Raw genomic sequence first — 24,671 nt, forward strand, 5'->3', positions numbered from 1 at the left:
GAAGATGATTGGTCAGATTTGACGTCTGTCACAGACTGTGGTCTCCGCCTCCGACCTACACCTCGTGGACGCCGCTGATTGGCCGAGGCGTACACGGAAATACACGCTCATTGGACACATCACAGCAGAAGCGAAAGATGACGGATTTAATGTGAGGATCACTTCATGTCTAGCTTTCAAAAGTGTTATATTCTTTATATATTCATGCCTTATCATAAGGAATATTATTGAATCAATCTGATACTTCTAATATTTAATTTAGTGCATACATGTAAAATTGTGGGTAATGAGCATTTTCATTAAGTATTTTATATTTTTAAAACTGTTAGTATTTCCTAACTTTAATGAACTTTAATTCTATCTTTTGTTTTGTTTTTTTGTTTGTTTGTTTTTTGTTTATTAACATACCTTTTTTGCTGTATTTGTAAAGCTTTAAAACCAACGCATAAAAAAAAGAAAGAAAAATATGACTAATATTTATAAAACAATCAAACACCCACAGCTCGCCTACATTACATTTTATATATTTTATTTTTGTCATAAAGGCTTCTGCCTAAATGTTTGAATTCAATAAAATTTGATTTGTAGACAAATGTAACGCTTTCTTTTCTCTTTTGAGGATGATTGTGTCTAATACACAGAGAGCTACCTTAATTTTAGTACAAAATCACCATAAAATCTTTGGTATTTTGAGAAAATAACTGTGTGAATGTAGAGTCATTATGAACTGACAGTATGTAATTTAATCACAGTGCACTGAGAATAGACAGACATGATCTTATCGCATCTGTGACTTTAACATCACCAGCAATAGTTTTATAACCATTGTATGGATATAAACAATAATAAAAACCAGAGACATTTCTAAAAATATCTAATAAAAGTAAGTTACAGTAAATGGTATTAAATCTTCATCCCTTAAAGGGACAGTTCACCTTCATCATTTAGTTGTCCCAAACCTGAATGTCTGTCTTCTGCTGAACACAAAAGAAGATATTTTGAAGAATGTTTGTAACTCAACAGTTGATGAACCGCATTGACTTCATGGTGTCTTTCCCACATGAGGAGGAAGTCACATGTTCAGCAGAAGAAACTCATTCAGGTGTGGAACAGTAATGGTTTTCGGGTGAACTGTCCCATTGTGGAAGCACTGGTGTATGTATATAGTGTGTAGATAACTGACATCAGATCAGTCTAAAGTGTAATGTGGACTCGTGCTCTTTCTGTAAAGCTGCTTTGAAACGATGTGTGTTGTGAAAAGCGCTGTACAAATAAATGTGAATTGAAATTTGAATTGGAAATATGGTTTATTGTTGTGCGAGTGAAACTGAGCTCAGTGTTCAGGACACACCTGCAGTGTTTCAGGTGAGCATCATCATCATCATCATCAGTGGTGAGACCGGTAGAGCGAGGCGAGTTAACTCGTACTATAAACACGGTTAGTCTCACAGAAACTGTGCTGGAGGGGCAATGCATTCACAGATACAAGTGATTCGATTCTTCATTAATATATAGTAGGATATAGCCTATCATTTGTATCTCGATTTATTTTCACTTGTTTTAAATACTTCCACACATGCATGACCAAACTTAGTGTATTTACTAGTTGCCATAACAACACTATATAGAGGAAAAAATTAGCCAAAATTCAGAAATCTTTGAAAGATATCACTGAACATTTACTTGACCATAGCATATTTCTTATGTAAATTATTCATCTGTTTTTTTTGTGTGTGTGTGTGTGTTTATTTAGACAAATCTGGTATTATTTTAATCTTATATCTGTTATTTAACAGGTGAGATAGTTGTTTAATGCTGATCTAACAGCAGAAGACACTAGCAGGGTTTGAACCGGGGCATGTTGTCACACTGGGTTACAATGAGCCCCTATTAGAACTATGATACTCTATTCTATGAACTCTATTGAGAAACCATGAGAAAAGGGTGAATAAAGACTGAGAGTCAATGTTCAGAAATGATTAGGCTATTGTGTTTTGAACTATGCTGTATAGCTGTGTTTTCCCATGTTTGGTGTCAAACTCAAAAATATTATTTTTAATTATTAAAAAGTGCCATTATTTTATATGAAAAAGTTAATAATTGTATTTTACTGAGAAAATATTTTAGTTTGTCTTGTATATTTGCTTGATTAGATCAGATAATATTTTAATCTGTAATATGGTCATGTTATAATGTACTCCACCTATGGGGCATGTTGTCACACTCACTTCCATTCTTTCAGGGTAAATCAAGAAAAAAGTAAACACTGTATTAATGAAACATAACCACATAATTGTAGCCTATTAGATAGGCTATGTGTGAAATGAATGAGGGGGAAAAAAATAGTAAGCTGAACCCTAAGCAGATTTAGCCTCCACAAACTGAGAAAGCGTAAGGTTGTGCCCCACTCTCTCCTACTTTGCTGTTTAACAGCATATAAACACTGAAGTCAAGTTTGGACTTTGACTTTATTTAATTCAGCTGCGCATTACATGTTCATCTGAGTTTATGGATCAAACGGGCCAATCAGGAGAAAGCGATGAAGCGACAGGGAAGCCGTCGCGAGTCACGTGACTGATGTCGCAGCGATGCCGAGGGTCACGTGATGTTCTGCACAAATCTTCTGCTCCAGATCTCCTCAAACGCGCTGGTCCTCCTCTAACACTCAGTGCTGAGCTGATGTACAGAAGTGTTTCATAAACTAAACGGAGATGCGTTGTAAGGCATGAACGGCCTATCAGAGCCCGTGTGCCGCACCTGACTGCATATTCATCATTTCTCTTATCAGACAGCAGGCTGAGTGTGCAGATACCCGTGCATTGACGGACACTGAGCTGAACGGGTCCGTTATGGAAATATTCTCTGAACATTCATGATGTTATTATGGGAACGCCACTTTCGAATGTTCTGAAACATTTTAAAAACATTTAAAAAACGTTCGATGAACGTCTAAAGAAATCGTTTCAGAAAAAACATCTCATTAAGGATCTATATGTGAAGACCTCCGATGCAAAAGCCTCTAAAAGCCACCTAATGTAAAAAACGAGATGATAATATTGAGTGAACCCCCTCAGCCCATTCATAATGCCGGTCCTTAGAAACATAGGAGTCTGATAAAAATGTTAATAATAAACAAAAACTTTGGACGGACTTAGAGGCTTTTGCATCTGAAGTCTTCACATGTTCTTGTATTTCTGTTTTGAGAACATGATTAAAGACTTTGAAAGAGCTTCTATTATCGTTACTGGAGGAGCGTTTGCTCATAACTCTGAGAACGGTCGTGTCTCTCACATGAGCTCTGGACTGCGTCACATTCAGCCAGGAGAAGAGGAAAACACACCTGTAACCTGTCCTCACTGACTGAGGAGTAAAACACAAGGAACGCGTTACTGTAAGGTGACGTAGTTACACGTCATTCCGTGTCAACTCAACCCGAGGTCCCCGGATCATATTTTTGATTTTGTTCATATTTTTTCTGAAGACAGACAAACATAAATAGTGATGAAATATCAATATGAAATATCAATATGAAATATCTCAGATGTATATTTACTGAGTAATCCGCTATTTTGTAGAGATTTTCACCTGAGATTTGGAGCCAGATTACAGGGGTGAAAAATGACATTAGAAACACAGCATCATTATTTAATTTTTAGATTTGTAGATGTATTAGTGGAATCTGTTGACTTTATCAATCTTTGTTGCATTATATGCCAACAGTGACCACTCAAAAATGGCTAAAAGCACTTGCCTCAAGTTTCTTAATATCAACTCCTATCTTAATATCCTTTTAGATTCTGGTTCTTAACAAACTTTTGGTATCTTCATTTAAAAGGTCCTCAGTGGTTCAACCCCAGAGCTATGGAGATCTCAATGCGGCTCAGTGAGTAAACTGGTCAACTGTACACATCTTCAGTGGTCAAAAACCAAACGTGGGTCACTTTGCATAGAGAGATGTATATTGTTTTCTATCAGCTCAATTGCATTGAACTTAACCTGAGTGTTTTTATAACGTTGTCATGCCTGTAACTCTAAAAGTATTAAAGATATCTTAATATTCTTCTAAATCCCCATTCTTAATTAACTTTTCTTTTGTAATCTTCATTTTTATCAGGCTCTATATAGTTCAATCCCATCGATATCTTAAAGCAGCTCCATGTTTAAATTGTTGAATTAGATTTTCAGTGGTCAAGAACCAAATGTTGGTAACATTTCAAACAGCCGATAGTTATTGTGTTTAAAGAAGAATGTCTGAAGAACAAATAACACTGAAACTAGAAATGGATCAAGTTTCCCTCGATCAAGACAACTGAACACACACGTCTCTGAGTGCCCAAAACAAACATTTCCCTGAGTTTACATGCCTGTAACTCAAGAAGCGTTAAAGATATCTTAATGTCCTCTTAGAATCTTGTTCTTATGAAACTTTTCTTTTGAGATCTTCATTTTTAAGGCCCTCGATGGTTCAACCCCAGAGATATTGGGATGTCAATGTGGAAACTTGTAGTTCCGATACTGAGTGTTTGAACTCTTGATTCAGAAGCTGCTCAAATGAACAAAATCCAGTCTTCAAAATAAGCAATTCTTTTGGTAGAGAAACAAGATACATTTCTAGTTTCAACATTATTTGTTCATCAGATATTCCTCTTTAAAAGAGAATAATAATCAGCTGTACGCAAAGTGACCCACGTTTGGTTTTTGACCACTGAACATGTGCACAATTGACCGGTTTACTCACTGAGCCGCATTGAGATCTCCATATCTCTGGGGCTGAACCATCGAGGGCCTTTAAAATGAAGATACCAAAAGAAAAGTTTGTTAAGAACCAGAATCTAAAATGATATTAAGATATCTTTAATACTTCTTGAATTACAGGCATGCAAACTTGAGGCAAAAAAAAAACCAAGAAGTGCTTTCCCCCATTTTTGAGCGGTCACCGCTGGCGAATAATGAAACGAAGACGGATGAAGTCAACAGATTTCACTACTAGACTAGACAAAACCTACATCTGAGCCGGGGAACTTTCTGAAATCCGGTTGATTTGACACGGAACGACTCTATAGTAATAACAGTAAATTCTGCATAATTAACCAAACTGTAACTCTACAGTAAGTACATGTGGTAAATTAATATCACTTGTATACGAGTACAATGTACTTCACTTTGAAATAAAGTTCAACCAAAAATGATGGTAATAATAAAGTATCTGTATAAATGAAATGATTGATTGATTTAATGAACAGAAGAAGAGATCAGCAGCATACTCTAGTTACAATAGACGTTCCTCTTTCGTCTCTGTGGACGGGCTTTGGAAACACACGCTGTGCAGAACTAACACATCTCTAGCGTGTGTGTGTACTCTTCATGTATCCTCATAAATACAATAAATACACACCTTTTGGAGTAGCCTAAACAGAAGCATGTGCCAACTAATGTACAACACAAACTGAACTTTGAAAATCAAATGTCGAGTAGGAAATTAAGAAGAGTCCTCCTTTCCAAAAGCAGCATTAGCTGAAGTCCAGGTGTGTGTGCTAGTGTGTGAGACGGGCGAGAGCGTCAGGAGCCCGTGACGACAGACCAGTGTAATTACAGGAGCTCATCCATCAGCTTATGTACATATAAATACAGTTTACAAAAGACAGCGTCGTCACACTCATCATCAGTCTGTGGTGTGTGTGTGTGTGTGTGTGTGTGATCCTCTGCTGTGTCCAGCAGGCGGCGCGTACAGGACCGGTGTGTGAGGAGCAGAGAGAGCGTGGTCGTCCTGCACCAGAGAGAGCTCAACACACACACACAGGTGTTGATGAACATCAGTCACTCCGCTTTCTTGATGAACATCTGGACACAGAGAGAGAAGAGAGAGAGAGAAGAGAGAGGAGGGAGAGAGAGAGGGAGAGAGAGAGAGGGAAAGGAGAGAGAGAGAGAGAGAGAGAGAGAGAGAGAGAGAGAGAGAGAGAGGGGGAGAGAGAGAGAGGAAAGGGAGAGAGAGGAGAAGAGAGAGAGAGAGAGAGAGAGAGAGAGAGAGAGAGGGAGAGAGAGAGAGGGAAGATGAGGAGTGAGAGAGAGAGAGAGAGGGAGAGGAGAGAGAGAGGGGAAAGGGAGAGAGAGAGAGAGGAGAGAGAGAGAGAGAGAGAGAGAGAGAGTGAGTGAGAGAGAGGGAAGGGAGAGAGAGAGAGAGAGAGAGAGGGAGAGATGAGGGAGAGAGAGAGAGAGGGAAGAGGAGAGAGATGAGAGAGAGGAGAGAGAGAGAGGGAAGGGAGAGAGAGAGAGAGAGGAGAGAGAGGAGAGAGAGAGAGAGAGGGAGAAGGAGAGAGGAGAGAGAGAGAGAGAGAGAGAGAGAGAGGGAGAGAGAGAGAGAGGAAAGGGAGAGAGAGAGAGAGAGCGAGAGAGAGAGGAGAGGGAGAGGAGAGAGACGAGAGAGAGAGAGGGAGAGGGAGAGAGAGAGAGAGGAGAGAGAGAGAGAGAGGCGAAGGGCGAAGCGCGGGACCTGTGAGTGTGTGTTTGGACAATGGAAAACATGCATATAATCAAAATACAAATTATAAAATATATCGGTAACACTTTACAATAAGGTTCATTAGTTAACATTAGTTACTGTATTAACTAACATGAACTAACCATGAGCAATACATTTGTTACAGTAGTTATTAATCTTTGTTAATGTTAGTTAATAAAAATCCAGCTGTTCATTGTTCATGTTAGTTCACAGTGCATTAACTAATGTTAACAAATACAACCTTTGATTTAATAATGTACAGTATTAGTAAATTCTGAAATTAATATGAAGATTAATAAATGCTGTAGAAGTGTTGTTCATTCGTACTTCATGTTTACTAAGGTAGTTTACTAATGTTAACTAATGAAACATTATTGTAAAGTGTTACCAATATATAATATATAAATAAAATTACATATACATTGTAACAAATTAATATAAAATAAAATTGTATTTATTCAGGGATGCACTAAATTCATCAAAATGAGTGACGATAAAGACATTCATGAAGTCACAAAAGATTATATTTCAGATCAATGCTGTTTTCCCCAACTTTCTATTCATCAAGGAATACTGTATAATGTGTATCAGGGTTTCCATAGGAAAAACTCGTTTTCAACACTGATAATAATCATAAATGTTTCTTGATCATCAGATCATCATATTAGAGTGATTTCTGAAGGATCATGTGACACTGAAGACTGGAGTAATGATGCTGAACATTCAGCTTTGATCACAGGAATAAATTACACTTTACTAGATATTCATATAGAAAACAGATGATTTACATTGCAATAATATTTTACTGTTTTTACAGAATATTGATCAGATAAAAGCAGCTTTGATTAGCAGAAGAGACTCTTTCAGAAATTAAAGGCACAGTATGGCTTTTTTCGCCACTAGGGGTCACTAACCTATTTACAATAACAAAGGCGTAGTTTGATGACGCAACATTTGCTAAGAATTATGGATCTTGTCGTCAACGTCAAGCCGACCGATCTAATAATGTTTATGGATGAGTGAATACATCGATGCTTTTATCATGACTGTGATATGAAGCAGTTCAGGATTGCTAAGAGACAGCTCTCAGCTCCACACGCGACGCGAGTCCCGCGGATATAAAAGGAATATGGACATTTCATTCTACCGAACTACACGCAGAATTACTACTCACAGGTCAGTTTATTAGACAAATTAAACTTGTGAGGTAACGCAGCGCTGTTTCACCTGGTCTAACATTACACTAGCACACTAAACTGCATGTGAATGTGTTGAAATGTATGTGTTAGTTTGTCTGTATGAGACTAGCAGTAAGCTAGATCAACATTAGAATAACATACAGATCATATTCTGACATTTTAACATTGTTGAACTATATAACATTGATTAGTTTTATGTAAATGTGCTCACCTGTTTAATAAAGTACATGTAGGAGCGGTCGAAGTCTCGGGCGTGGAGCTCTCGTTTATATACTGTCTATGGGAGCTCTCGGCATCTCAAAAACACCGCGCTGATATTGATTCTCGTTTTAGTTCTCCTTTTTTATCCAAAGTCTGCTTGCCATGGTCCATAATGTTTGAACGAAACAACAACAGCGTGCAGATAGACATTGCGAACTACAAAGTTGTCCGTGTCAGTCGCTTTGGTTACTATCAGACGGCTCTGGTTCATAGCTCTGGTTGCCATGGCAGCACGAGCGGAAACCAGGGACAACGCGGATATGACGCCATTGGCGGCGACACAACGGAAATAAAGAAACGGGACGTTTCTCGAATTAAATTACAAATTTCTCCTGGTTTAAAAGTTGTTGGAAACAGTCGGGATAATGTAAGTACACAACTAAAAAATATATATAACATAGATATAGTGATTTTTGATATTTTTAAAGCAAAAAAGTTACATATTGTGCCTTTAATGGCAGTTAATATTATAAATTACAGTTAAATTATATTAAATTATAACAGAAATTAATATAAACTAAAATCCAGTGCCTTATACAGTATATTATCTTACAATTATATAATATTTTGTTGCTCTTTTTACTGATTTACTATGTGTAAAACTCTAAATACGGTAAATCTAATTCCTCTGTTTTTTATCACAGCTGATCTGTGTAATTTCTTGTCTTGTCTGTGTTTGTAATCTATTATGTTGTATATGGCTCTAATTTTGATGACTTTTGATATATTGTACAGAATTCTTGGGTTGTATATGGCTCTAATTTTGATGACTTTTGATATATTGTACAGAATTCTTGGTGCCATAAAAATAAAGCTGACATTCACATTTTTACCTGATATATGTTACAATCATCATATATATATACACACACACACACACACACACACACACACACACACACATATCTACAGTGAGGAAAATAAGTATTTGAACACCCTGCTATTTTGCAAGTTCTCCCACTTAGAAATCATGGAGGGGTCTGAAATTGTCATCATAGGTGCATGTCCACTGTGAGAGACATAATCTAAAAAAAAAAAAATCCAGAAATCACAATGTATGATTTTTTAACTATTTATTTGTATGATACAGCTGCAAATAAGTATTTGAACACCTGAGAAAATCAATGTTAATATTTGGTACAGTAGCCTTTGTTTGCAATTACAGAGGTCAAACGTTTCCTGTAGTTTTTCACCAGGTTTGCACACACTGCAGGAGGGATTTTGGCCCACTCCTCCACACAGATCTTCTCTAGATCAGTCAGGTTTCTGGGCTGTCGCTGAGAAACACGGAGTTTGAGCTCCCTCCAAAGATTCTCTATTGGGTTTAGGTCTGGAGACTGGCTAGGCCACGCCAGAACCTTGATATGCTTCTTACAGAGCCACTCCTTCGTTATACTGATCCAGTATACTGACACACACACACACAGATCCAGTATACTGACACACACACACACACAGATCCAGTATACTGACACACACACACACAGATCCAGTATACTGACACACACACACACTGATCCAGTATACTGACACACACACTCCTGAAGCACTGATCCAGTATACTGACACACACACTCCTGAAGCACTGATCCAGTATACTGACACACACACTCCTGAAGCACTGATCCAGTATACTGGCACACACACTCCTGAAGCACTGATCCAGTATACTGACACACACACACTCCTGAAGCACTGATCCAGTATACTGACACACACACTCCTGAAGCACTGATCCAGTATACTGACACACACACTCCTGAAGCACTGATCCAGTATACTGGCACACACACTCCTGAAGCACTGATCCAGTATACTGACACACACACACTCCTGAAGCACTGATCCAGTATACTGACACACACACACACTGATCCAGTATACTGACACACACTCCTGAAGCACTGATCCAGTATACTGACACACACACTCCTGAAGCACTGATCCAGTATACTGACACACACACACACTGATCCAGTATACTGACACACACACTCCTGAAGCACTGATCCAGTATACTGACACACACACACTGATCCAGTATACGGACACACACACACACACTGATCCAGTATACTGACACACACACTCCTGAAGCACTGATCCAGTATACTGACACACACACACACTGATCCAGTATACTGACACACACACTCCTGAAGCACTGATCCAGTATACTGACACACACACACTCCTGAAGCACTGATCCAGTATACTGACACACACACACACTGATCCAGTATACTGACACACACACTCCTGAAGCACTGATCCAGTATACTGACACACACACACACTGATCCAGTATACTGACACACACTCCTGAAGCATTGATCCAGTATACTGACACACACACACACTGATCCAGTATACTGACACACACACTCCTGAAGAAAACAGTGGAAGTCTCTCATGCTTTAATGGTTTAAAGTCATACTGAAACGCTCACAAAGGAATCGATAAGAGGAATCGAAATTTTTATGTTATAACAAGTATCTGATTCCTGACCTCAAGTATTTGATTCCAGGTTATATAAATATTCCCTTTAGATGAAGAGAATGAGGTTGTGAGAGTGAGAGTGTGTGTGAGAGTGTGTGTGAGAGAGAGTGTACCTCGCTGAGAATGACCCACACCGGAGAGTCAGTCAGCACTGAGAGTCTCAGAGCCTCCAGCGGCCCGAAGGAAGAGTCCACCTCGCCCTCCGCCATCCCGTTCTCAAACCTCCCTGAGGACACACACACACACACACTGTGACACGATCCTAACACACATCAACACATTCAACTCTTCTGAGATCATGTGCGGAAGAGCAGGCTGAGGCAGATCGGGACAAACCTTCATACTTTAAAGGATTAGTTCACTTCAGAATTAAAATCTGATGATTGACTCTCCTCCACGTCACCCAACATGTTCATGTCTTTCTTTCTCCAGTCTTAAAGAAATGAAGGTTTTTGAGGAAAACACTCCAGGATGTTCCTCCATATAGTGTCTTCAATGGGGTCCAACGGGTCGAAGGTCCAGATGTGAGTTTCAGTGCAGCAAGTCTCGACACGATCCAGCCGAGGAATAAGAGTCTCATCTAGACAAACCAGCGGACATTTAATAACAGAAATAAACATTTATATACTTTTATCCACAAATGCTGGTCTTGCACTAGCTGTGATGCGACACACATTACGTAATCAGGGTGAAAGGTCAAGCGTGACATAGGTGTAAGAACAGACCCAGTGTTTACAACGCCAACGTGCAGAGACTGAGTCAAATGCTATTTACAAAATAAATAAACAAATAAAAGATAAAACAACGATGTCGGATGATTTTGAAGTTGGAAGAGAAAAAGAGATTTACATTTATAAACCGGAACACGCGTGACCTTTCACCCTGATTACGTAATGTGTGGCGCATCACAGCTAGTGCAAGACCAGCATTTGTGGATAAAAGTATATAAATGTTTATTTTGTTATAAAATGTCCGCTGGTTTGTCTAGATGAGACTCTCTAGATAAGGGTTGGAGATTAAATTATCAGGAAATTTTAATTCGGAAGTGAACTAATGCTTTAATTCAGTCGAAAAACACACCATTGAGAGTGTACTGTACCATACATGACTTCCTGTGAAATATCTCACAAAACACCAAATAAACCAACATACAGCAGAGCAGGATACAATGACATTTGACTTTGGATGATAAATATTTTGAATGATTCGCATGTATTTCTGCTGGATCCTGCAGTGCTCCGAAGCGTCTGCTTGGATTATATTCAGCACATTAATGACTGAAGGGGAAACTGACGCTCTGACACGAGGGACGGGCCTCAATAAACCCTGAGGCGCAGTAATCAGACAGACATACATAATCATAATCATGAGAGGGAGACAGCCAAACAGATCAAAAACACTTCAGGCTTTTCAGACACAAGATTTGCTAGGATTTTCTCCATGGATTTGGAGTGTGAGTTCAGCAAGAGAAAGACAGAGAGCATTCATGATTCACACTAGGGCTGGTTACTGACACAAATTCAATATGGATTCATTTATATATATTTATATATATCAGGTATATCAGGTACACGTCAATCTTTTTCAATAGAGAAAAAAAAGTTTAACGGGAACCAGTTGAAACCATACATTAGGCTAAGGGTTCAAATTAACAACTGATTCATATATACAATATTTTTTATTATAGTAAAGTCATAACTTTTGAATGACATTATGTTACTACTCCAATTCATTTTTTTAAATGTATACATTTGTTTTCACGACAGATTTATTCAAACATTGAGGAATAGTTTAAGTCAAAATATAATGAAAATGTAATATAGTGCATATATTTATCAAAACGCTCCTTATTTTTCCATCAGACTGTTGAGTTTCTGATCACTGAACGGCTTCTCTGAGGTAAATGTGATGTTATATTGTTTTATTGACGTCTTTCTGCGGTTGAAACACTGACTGATGGATTACATGAGACATGACTGAGTTCAGTGAGTTGTTCTGTATCTTCTGATGTTCACTGATGTTTATTTGCTGCTGTAACTAGTAAAGAGGAAGAGATGATCGGTTCATCTGTCACACACACATTAAAGAGACACAAACACACATTTACTGACTGAATTAAGTGATGAAACTAACAGAGTTTAAAAGCTGAGACTTTGTTTCATATCAAAAATAACAAAGCACAAAGCTTATTGTGATTATTGACTGGGAGGAGCTACAAATAATGTTTCCTGAAGTTTTGTTCAACTGAAAACAGCACTGACTAAAAGATCGATTCTTTTTATTTTAGAATCAGTATCTAAATGAGAATAAATTGCAGTCGAGAAATCAGTATGTTCAACTCAATCCCAAATAAAACCAACATCTTTTCCATGTGTTGAACCGAAGTGTTGAAGTGTTGGAGAAGTGTAACACTGGCGCTCTCTCAGGAGAATGTCACTGTGGAGACGCTTTAGTAGCGCCATATGATATTACATCAATTCTGCATCGTCTGAGTAAACAGGTTCAAGATGGTGAAAACAAGACAGGCGTTTGAATAAACCGTCAGAAAAGATAACTTATTTAAAGCAACAATTACGCCATCACGCGCTTCATCCGAGCATGAATCATGTGTATGGGCTGAATCATGAATACTGCTGCTGTATTTAGTGTGTACTTCACAGGTGTGCGCTCACCTATTCTGATGAAGCCGTCTTCTGTGCGCTGGTACTTCGGCGTCTTCTCTCTCCCCTCCTTAAGTGCTTCTTTCTCCGACTGAATATTCTGATCAAGAGGGACAGAAGTGTTGGAGTGTTTCAGCATGGAACACACACACACACACACGCACACACACGCACACACACGCACACACACGCACACACACACACACACACACACACACACACACACACACACACACACACACACACACACACACACACACACACACTCACTCACTCACTCCAGCCATTTGTCAACAGATTAGCCCTAATCTAGTTTTTACAGTAAAAACAGCAAACCAATATTGCAAATGATCTCAATGAATACATTTACATTTAATTATTTAGCAGATTAAACTAACAGCAGGGCAACAATATACAAGTGCCATGACCAGTCCCAGTTAGTCCAGCACAGGACACGTAGCAAGGTGTTTTTTAAATAGATATATAATAGTAAGTGTTAGTATTAATGGGTTGAAGGTGTGACGAAAGAGATTCAGCAGTTTCTTATAAGTGGCCGAAGACTCCGCAGCTCGGGTTGAGTTCTGCAGGGAACAGTCCAGGTAAAGCGCTGTGAAAGTGATTCTGTGCCTCTTTGGGATGATGCACCACAAAGTTTCTGGAAGACACATCGGTCTGAAGTAATGAGTTCAGGAATAGGGATGCAGAGCCATTAATTAGATTAGTCATTTAATATGATTAATGATTTCTTTCCAATTTATCATTTTTTTACACAACTTGTACTGTTTTGTTAAACTCAACCCTTTTATATTATGTTTCTTGAATGTGCGGGTTTATATCAGTAACCAATATTTGGACTCAAAATAGCTAGTCCTGACTCTGTGATACATTCATGTAGACTAAATATGCATCTCACAACTTTAAAACTATATTCAGAGAAGTTTATGAAAGCGAGCGCAACTGTATTTTTCCAGATCGGAGATGATATTCCTTTATTTAAATAAAAAAATCAGTTTTGGCAAAGATTCTTCAGAAAGTGATATATTGAACCAGTCTGTGTTTCTGCTTTTCTATCAAGAGAAAATAAAAATGACAGCAAAAATAGTTAAAGTGTGAAGGATGCATTAAAGAGAAGTGACGCAGGAGCCCTGAGCTGACATTTAGAGGGAGGAACACTGATGGTTCCATCAAGAACCTCTAACATCCATGGAACCTTTCCATTGCACAAAAGGTTCTTTATAGTGGAAAAGGGTTCTTTCGATTTTTTTTTTTTAAATGTTCTTAACGCTAAGAAAAAAATAGTTCTTTTAAGAACTGATCACTGAAAGGGTTCTTTGGGGAACCAAAAGTGGTTCTTCTATGGCAAACTTTTGGAATCTATTTTTAAGAGTGCATGAATTTTAAAGGTTGTTTATATCAATGCCAATAAAGACCCTTTATTTTTAAGAGTGAAGCTCAGCGCACACATTCACAGCAGTTGTTCCTGTTGATGAAGGGCATCTCCAGAACTCCAGTGGTTCAAGTCTTCCCTCTCAGCAGGTCCTTCAGGGTGTCGTGGAGGGGTGAGGTGTCTAAGACCCAACATCGAGCTACTGGAGTGTCTCAGGGCTCAGTGCTGGGACCGCTTCTCTTCTCCATCTACATGTCATCACTAGGATCTGTCATTCAAAAACACGGCTTTTCCCATCACTGCTATCATCTAGCTACTGGAGTGCCTCAGGGCTCAGTGCTGGGACCAATTCTCTTCTCCATCTACATGTCATTCAGAAACATGGCTTTTCCCATCACTGCTATCATCTAGCTACTGGAGTGCCTCAGGGCTCAGTGCTGGGACCAATTCTCTTCTCCATCTACATGTCATCATTAGGATCTGTCATTCAGAAACATGGATTTTCCTATCACTGTTATCATCTAGCTACTGGAGTACCTCAGGGCTCAGTGCTGGGACCACTTCTCTTCTCCATCTACATGTCATCATTAGGATCTGTCATTCAGAAACATGGATTTTCCTATCACTGTTATCATCTAGCTACTGGAGTGCCTCAGGGCTCAGTGCTGGGACCACTTCTCTTCTCCATCTACATGTCATTCAGAAACATGGCTTTTCCCATCACTGTTATCATCTAGCTACTGGAGTGCCTCAGGGCTCAGTGCTGGGACCAATTCTCTTCTCCATCTACATGTCATCATTAGGATCTGTCATTCAGAAACATGGATTTTCCTATCACTGTTATCATCTAGCTACTGGAGTGCCTCAGGGCTCAGTGCTGGGACCACTTCTCTTCTCCATCTACATGTCATCATTAGGATCTGTCATTCAGAAACATGGATTTTCCTATCACTGTTATCATCTAGCTACTGGAGTGCCTCAGGGCTCAGTGCTGGGACCACTTCTCTTCTCCATCTACATGTCATCCAGAAACATGGATTTTCCCATCACTGTTATCATCTAGCTACTGGAGTGCCTCAGGGCTCAGTGCTGGGACCACTTCTCTTCTCCATCTACATGTCATCCAGAAACATGGATTTTCCCATCACTGTTATCATCTAGCTACTGGAGTGCCTCAGGGCTCAGTGCTGGGACCACTTCTCTTCTCCATCTACATGTCATCATTAGGATCTGTCATTCATAAACATGGATTTTCCTATCACTGTAACCATCTAGCTACTGGAGTGCCTCAGGGCTCAGTGCTGGGACCACTTCTCTTCTCCATCTACATGTCATCCAGAAACATGGCTTTTCCCATCACTGTTATCATCTAGCTACTGGAGTGCCTCAGGGCGCAGTGCTGGGACCACTTCTCTTCTCCATCTACATGTCATCATTAGGATCTGTCATTCATAAACAATGTTTCCCCCATCACTGTAATCATCTAGCTACTGGAGTGCCTCAGGGCTCAGTGCTGGGACCACTTCTCTTCTCCATTTACGTCATCACTAGGATCTGTCATTCAGAAACATGGATTTTCCCATCACTGTTATCATTTAGCTACTGGAGTGCCTCAGGGCTCAGTGCTGGGACCGCTTCTCTTCTCCATCGACATGTCATCCAGAAACATGGCTTTTCCCATCACTGTTATCATCTAGCTACTGGAGTGCCCCAGGGCTCACTGCTGGGACCACTTCTCTTCTCCATCGACATGTCATCCAGAAACATGGCTTTTCCCATCACTGTTATCATCTATCTACTGAAGTGCCTCAGGGCGCAGTGCTGGGACCACTTCTCTTCTACATCTACATGTCATCCAGAAACATGGATTTTCCCATCACTGTTATCATCTAGCTACTGGAGTGCCTCAGGGCTCAGTGCTGGGACCACTTCTCTTCTCCATCGACATGTCATTTAGAAACATGGATTTTCCCATCACTGTTATCATCTAGCTACTGGAGTGCCTCAGGGCTCAGTGCTGGGACCACTTCTCTTCTCCATCTACATGTCATCATTAGGATCTGTCATTCATAAACATGGATTTTCCTATCACTGTAACCATCTAGCTACTGGAGTGCCTCAGGGCTCAGTGCTGGGACCACTTCTCTTCTACATCTACATGTCATCCAGAAACATGGATTTTCCCATCACTGTTATCATCTAGCTACTGGAGTGCCTCAGTGCTCAGTGCTGGGACCACTTCTCTTCTACATCTACATGTCATCCAGAAACATGGATTTTCCCATCACTGTTATCATCTAGCTACTGGAGTGCCTCAGGGCTCAGTGCTGGGACCACTTCTCTTCTCCATCTACATGTCATCATTAGGATCTGTCATTCAGAAACATGGTTTCCCCCATCACTGTAATCATCTAGCTACTGGAGTGCCTCAGGGCTCAGTGCTGGGACCGCTTCTCTTCTACATCTACATGTCATCACTAGGATCTGTCATTCAGAAACATGGTTTCCCCCATCACTGTTATCATCTAGCTACTGGAGTGCCTCAGTGCTCAGTGCTGGGACCACTTCTCTTCTACATCTACATGTCATCCAGAAACATGGATTTTCCCATCACTGTTATCATCTAGCTACTGGAGTGCCTCAGGGCTCAGTGCTGGGACCACTTCTCTTCTCCATCTACATGTCATCATTAGGATCTGTCATTCAGAAACATGGTTTCCCCCATCACTGTAATCATCTAGCTACTGGAGTGCCTCAGGGCTCAGTGCTGGGACCGCTTCTCTTCTACATCTACATGTCATCACTAGGATCTGTCATTCAGAAACATGGTTTCCCCCATCACTGTTATCATCTAGCTACTGGAGTGCCTCAGTGCTCAGTGCTGGGACCACTTCTCTTCTACATCTACATGTCATCCAGAAACATGGATTTTCCCATCACTGTTATCATCTAGCTACTGGAGTGCCTCAGGGCTCAGTGCTGGGACCACTTCTCTTCTACATCTACATGTCATCCAGAAACATGGATTTTCCCATCACTGTTATCATCTAGCTACTGGAGTGCCTCAGGGCTCAGTGCTGGGACCACTTCTCTTCTACATCTACATGTCATCCAGAAACATGGATTTTCCCATCACTGTTATCATCTAGCTACTGGAGTGCCTCAGGGCTCAGTGCTGGGACCACTTCTCTTCTACATCTACATGTCATCCAGAAACATGGATTTTCCCATCACTGTTATCATCTAGCTACTGGAGTGCCTCAGTGCTCAGTGCTGGGACCACTTCTCTTCTACATCTACATGTCATCCAGAAACATGGATTTTCCCATCACTGCTATCATCTAGCTACTGGAGTGCCTCAGGGCTCAGTGCTGGGACCACTTCTCTTCTCCATCTACATGTCATCATTAGGATCTGTCATTCAGAAACATGGTTTCCCCCATCACTGTAATCATCTAGCTACTGGAGTGCCTCAGGGCTCAGTGCTGGGACCGCTTCTCTTCTCCATCTACATGTCATCACTAGGATCTGCCATTCAGAAACATGGCTTTTCCTACTACTATGCTGACGACACACAACTCTACCTCTCATTGCAGTAAGAGGATCCAATGGGATTTCTTGCTGGATGAAGGACCATCACCTTCAACTAAACCTTGCGAAGACTTGTGATCCTGGCCAACCCAACACTTCATCATAACTTCTCCATTCAGCTGGGTTCATCATCCATAACTCCATCCAGGGCAGCCAGGAACCTTGGAGCTGTGATTGACGATCAATTGAACTTCACAGATCACATTGCTAGAACTGCCCGGTCCTGCAGATTTGCCTTATCCAACATTAGGAGGATCAGGCCCTTCCGATCAGAGCTACTCCTTGTCCAAGTGCTTGTTCTATCCAGACTGGACTATTGTAATGCTCTCTCCTTCCAGCATCACTGTCAAACCTCTGCAACTAATCCAGATGCTGCAGCGAGAGTGTCTTTATCGAGCTGAAGAGACACACGTCACTCCTCTCCTCATAAACTTGCACTGGTTTCCAACAGCCATTCGTATCAAATTCAAGGCCCTGATGTTTGCCTACAGAACAACCACTGCCTCTGCATCTTATATACCTAAACTCACTCACTTAATAATGTTGGGTTAAAAATAACCCAAGGAGTAACCCAACTATGGGGTGGTAAAGCACCTTCAGTGCTCCAGGTTAAAAGTAACACAAAAGTTAAATTAACTATTTATTTTTATTTATGACATTATTTAAATAAATAAAGTACACTTTGTTTTCAAATACAGATTGTTTATTTGTATAAAACAATAAATATGTCTCAACAAATATATTTTTAAATTACAAACTAAATATTGGGGAGTCTAGAATTTAATGTAAATATACATAATTATGTACAGAAATTCAAAATACACAAGTGTACATACAACATACATATTTAACCCAACAGCTGGGTCATTCCTAAAAGTTACCCAACAATTTTAAAAAACATTTTTGGAAAAATAACCCAACATAGTGACCCAATTTGTGTAACCAAATGGTTGGGTTTAAAAAAATAAGCCAACGTTTTTTACTGTGCACTACTTCAGACCCATGTGTCCTCCAGAAGTTTGTGTTCTGCAAGTGAACGGCGTCTTATGGTGCCATCATCCCAAAGAGACACAGAATCACTTTCACAAACCTTCACCTGTTCTCTGCTGAACTCAACCCGAGCTGCGGAGTCTTTCTCACCAAACGGCAGAAGATGCATCTTTTTCATTAACACATGACACATTAATACTAACACTTCCTATTCTATGTATTATCTATTCTCTCTCATGAAGACTTCAGATGCAAAAATATTGACACATATTGTGTCTGTGTCCCTGGCAACTGTAACTACTTGGACCGAAACTGTGATTTGATCCAAAAGAAGACAAATATGTTCAAAACCCCCAAAAGAGCGACGCTCTAATTTCCCAAACTGCATTAACAGCATAAAACAGACCACAAAGACTCCTTTCTCCAGGGCATTCCCTGCTAATTTCCTATATCCGGCTGAATTCCATAAACATCCCTTAAGGGAGCTTTACAAAGAGGGAAATGAGGAGAAAAGAGAGATATAACAACCCGGCAGGGAGGAGAAGCAGAAACCAGCGAGAGCATGAGAGATATTAAACGGAGGCTCTCTCTCTCTCTCTCTCTCTCTCTCTCTCTCTCTCTCTCTCTTTCTTAGAAAATCCCGCGATTAATCTTGCGGTGAAGGTCCGTTTCCGGCTGTAATCTTAAATCACAGTGCCGCCCCTCGTCTGCGCTCCCTCGGGAGAAAATATCTCCTCTGCGCCGACCGCACACACGCAGGTCACGTTTTATTACTGTGTGTCAGTACAGTTGCATTAGCTCATAAAACAGAAGTATATCTCTATCTCCACTGCTTTGCTTTCTCCTATACGTTCCTCCAGTTTGGCTGTGAAGAGCAGTGATGGAGAGATGAAGTGACTTTCTCATGATTCTCTTCTTCTTTAATCGAGTCTCTTGTTACTTATGTTCATATCATTTTTGTCACATTTACAGGGATAGTTCACCCTAAAATTAAAATTAAGTCATCATTAACTAACCCTGGTGTTTTTCTAATGCCGTACGCCCTTCTTTGTTTTTTAGACCACAAAAGTAGAATTGTTTAAAAATGTCCCGCTCACGCTCATCCATATAATGGCAGTGAATAGCAACCAACATCAAGCTTTAAAAAAGATGCAAAAGTATCCCAGAATGATCCGATGCGACACATGTCGTAGGGTTTGGTGAAAACCGAATCTCTCAAACAGAGATTTAATGTATAATTTAATGAAAATCCTGCCATTGATCATCTGTGCTCGACTGCGTTCATGAGACTCTATTAACTCCGAATCGCACAGAAAAACACACGAGTTATGAGAAATTAAAGTCCCCCTGTGGTGAAAATCCAGCTTTTAATGTTGTTTATGTGTCTATGTGGTGTTTTTAATACACTTTAAGTCAAACCATGTGTAAATTCATAAGTCGACAGCATTGCTGAGTATTTTCTCCTTAAAACTGCAGTGAACCAAAGACAGTCTCAAAAACACGCTTTGAAATCGCTGGTGTTTCTGACGTCACAAACTACCTTGTAACCAATCAGATCAACGTGTGATCGTCAACCAGTGGATCTCTGAGTGAGTGAGTGAGAGGAGGCGGGGCTCATTTGCATATTCATAGAACTGCGCATACTAAATGAGGCAAGGGTGTCGAGTTACACTCAAGATATTTTAAGGCATGAAGACTTTTTTTCAAGGAAAACACGTTCAAATATGTCATTTTGGTGATCAAAGATGAGTTTTAAGGGATAAAATGATTGACTACAGGGGGACTTTAAGACTTAGAATATCCATTTACCATCTTCTCTGGTGAATATATCCGTGGTGTTCACATCTGTCAGCTGTCATTCTGACTCATCAGACAAACAGTGAAGAGAGTGAACGGACACTTTTCTGTGATTTCTGTGTTGTATTACATGTCGTGCGTTTATGAGCCTTGATCTTTTGCTCTCGGTGGCTGCGAGGATGTCGTCCACTCACAAGCATGAATCGAGGTATCACACGCGTCTGTAGTGCAAACAGTGAGTCATGGCACGTTTAACACTTCAGGATAGGGATTTAAACAAGTCCTTAACTCTGAGGTTGAGCAATGCTTTCACATTTATGCCAAACTATGATACATTCAGCTCTTGACATCTGCTCAAACAGGAGGCCTGCCAGCGCTGAACACGGACTGAAGTATTGAGCTGGACGAGACAGTGTTTCAGCACAGATCTGGTGTGTTTACAGAGGAGCAGTGAAGCAGAGCAAACAAACACACACAATCACACAACACACACACTGTTAGTGTTCGTCTGCTCACAATGACAGGGACTCACGTCGAAAGGAAGAACCTCCACTGTAGTGTTGAAGAGCTTGTCTCCGGGGTGCTCGATGTTTCCACTGCGGAAGAAATACCTGCACACACACACACACACACACACACACACAAATATCATCCAAACCATCAATCATATCAATTCCATAAGGAGTACAATGCTAAAGAACGCTGTTGCAGAGGCTTCCTTATATATCATCTTATCAGGCGTTTATTTATAGAGCCTGCAGTGCACAGTGGCCCCGAAAGTATTGAGACGGTCATGAGTAACAAAAAACCCCAGTAAAAACAGTGAAATATTATTTCCATTTTAAATCAGCTGTTCTCTAAGTGAATATATAGTAAAGTGTAATTTATCAAAGCTGAATGTTCAGCATCATTACTCCAGTCTTCAGTGTCACATGATCCTTCAGAAATCACTCTAATATGGTGATTTGATGATCAAGAAACATTTATGATTATTATCAGGGTTTTTGTGCAAACCGTGATACATTTTTTCTTTGATTCTTTGATGAATTGAAAGTTCAAAAGAACAGCATTTATTTGAAATGGAAAGACTGTAACAATGGAAATGTCAATTCTGATCACTATAATGCATCATGTGTCTTACTGACCCCAGACCAGAAAAAACTACAGAAAAGTTCGTTTTGAGAAAAACTCCAGCAGAACTAGAGCACAGATGACATTTTATAACACACAGATGACATTTTATAACACATGCTGTCTAATGCCATGACATTCAGACTTATTTAAGTGTCTAAAAACAGCATCTAATCCTCTCCTAGACTCTCTGTATGATCACTCATGTAGAAACACACACCTGCACTGGTTAAACTGGTGTAGAAACACACACCTGCACTGGTTAAACTGGGACTTCTGTATGATCACTCATGTAGAAACACACACCTGCACTGGTTAAACTGGTGTAGAAACACACACCTGCACTGGTTAAACTGGGACTTCTGTATGATCACTCATGTAGAAACACACACCTGCACTGGTTAAACTGGTGTAGAAACACACACCTGCACTGGTTAAACTGGTGTAGAAACACACACCTGTACTGGTTAAACTGGTGTAGAAACACACACCTGCGCTGGTTAAACTGGTGTAGAAACACACACCTGCACTGGTTAAACTGGTGTAGAAACACACACCTGCGCTGGTTAAACTGGGACTGATGGCCAAACGCTCTCATTCAGCCTGAACACTATTAGCTCTCGATTAAGCCTGAAATATGCATGGACTTCCCATTAGGGTTAAAGTGTAAGGATGAGTGTGGCTCATGATGACTGATGGTCTGTGTCAGCGTGATGCGAAACACTGAACTCTTACAACACACACACACACACACACACACACACACACACACACACACACACACACACACACACACACACACACACACACTTTCTGCTTCATTCATGGGCAGAAACCTTCCAGGAAAGGAAATAAAACCTCAGAATCGACTGGTTTGAAACACTCACAGCACAACAGCACTCATGTGACACTCTGACTGACATTAGCATTTAACTGACAGCGCACACACACACGCACACACACACACACACACACACACACACACACACACACACACACACACACACACACACACACACACACACACCAGTCTTCAGGGAGCTGCTAGCTTAAGCCAGACTCGAGCGTCAGAAGATGATCTGTAGATTCACAAACGTTCTTGTCAGCCGAACCCCTTCATGTAAAATATTTACTTGAAGACTCCTTTGAGATTTCAAGTTAATATTTCAATAATTTAGCACCACTTTTGCATGTTTATGATTCTCTGATGTTGGTTAATGCTCACACGACAGGCACGTAAATAAATAAAGCATTTCATTGTTCTTTACCACGCGTTTTATCTTGACTTTGTAGCTGGACTTTAAAACGGACTCAGTCCACATCACATTCACACTGGTGTTTCAGCAACACAATCAAACTGAATTATAATAATAATAAAAATAATTGTTGTAAATTAACAATAGAACACTTCTGTTGGAGATGATGCGGGTACTGTCCGTTAGACACTGGCCCAGCCCGGATAGTGAAGGAAGTTTTTAATAGCGCCATTGGGTCGAGTTTACTCACTTTAATTAATTCTTGTCTTAGTCTAGGCTGTGTCCCAGCTGCGTTTACACATGCTGTGGTCCGGCCCCTGCTTAAGAAGCCAAATCTGGACCCTTCAGTGTTATCTAATTTTAGACCAGTCTCTCATCTGCCTTTTCTGGCAAAGGTTTTGGAAAAAGTTGTTTTCATACAGTTACAAGCCTTTATGCAGAACAATTCTGTGCTGGAAAAATTTCAATCTGGTTTCAGATCACGTCACAGTACTGAGTCTGCGCTGAGTCCATAATGATATCGCCTTGCCTGTGGACGCCGGGAACCCTGCTGTGTTCGTGCTTCTGGACCTCACAGCGGCGTCTGATGCGGCGGACTCTCGCCTTGAGCACTGTGTAGGCATTCGAGGTTTGGCACTTCAGTGGTTTCTCTGTTATGATTGGTGAATGCTCCTCGTCAGCTGCTCCTCTTTCTTGTGGGGTACCCCAGGGGTCAGTTCTTGGCCCAATCTTGTTTTCTTTTTATATGTTGCCGTTAGGGAGTATTATAGGAAAGCACAACCTGTTCTTTCACTGTTATGCTGATGATTTGCAGATTTATTTGCCTTTAAAACCGAATGATAGTGTCGCACTAGACTCCCTACTTAGTTGTATTAATGATATTAAGTTGTGGTTGTCACAAAATTTTCTTAATTTAAACAAAGCAAAAACTGAGTGTATCATCTTCGGTAACCCAAACGGTTCAGCGGTGAGTTTGGGGGCTCTGGCTCCATACCTTAAGCCTGCTGTCAGAAATTTGGGGGTTACTTTCGATTGTGACATGAAATTTGACAAGCAAATCAGCAATGTTGTCAAAATGAGTTTTTCCCAGCTTCGTCTTCTAGCTAAAGTCAAGCCTTTTCTTAACAGGCATGATCTAGAAAAGGTGATTCATGCTTTTATTAGTTCGAGGTTGGATTATTGTGATGCTCTTTATGTTGGTTTAAATCAAAGCTCCATTTCACGCCTTCAACTTGTGCAAAATGCTGCTGCTCGGTTTTTAACAAATACATCTAGGCGCGCACACATCACTCCCGTCCTCTTGGCTTCCAGTGCAGTTTAGAGTAGATTTTAAGATTTTGTTGTTGGTTTTTAAGGCCCCGGAGTACAGATCTGAGATTTTAGCCCTGCGTGAGCACAGCC

The 24,671-nt window shown here is 40.3% G+C and overlaps 1 protein-coding gene across 1 annotated transcript in view; it reads right to left on the reverse strand.

Moving 5' to 3' along the window:
• Window positions 1-5,211: 5,211 nt before the first annotated feature.
• Window positions 5,212-24,671, reverse strand: part of mgat4b (alpha-1,3-mannosyl-glycoprotein 4-beta-N-acetylglucosaminyltransferase B) — a gene marked incomplete at its 5' end in the record, with an annotated part of 79,237 nt that continues 59,777 nt past the window's right edge. The window contains 4 exons of the mRNA XM_084133883.1: window positions 5,212-5,841; window positions 10,572-10,684; window positions 13,131-13,218; window positions 21,416-21,494. Coding sequence (XP_083990009.1) covers window positions 5,818-5,841; window positions 10,572-10,684; window positions 13,131-13,218; window positions 21,416-21,494 — 304 coding nt within the window. The 3' untranslated portion in view covers window positions 5,212-5,817. The remainder of the gene's footprint in view (window positions 5,842-10,571; window positions 10,685-13,130; window positions 13,219-21,415; window positions 21,495-24,671) is intronic.

The sequence above is a fragment of the Abramis brama genome, assembly GCF_963993115.1.
Source record: "Abramis brama genome assembly, chromosome: 13".
Taxonomy (NCBI): Eukaryota; Metazoa; Chordata; class Actinopteri; order Cypriniformes; family Leuciscidae; genus Abramis; species Abramis brama.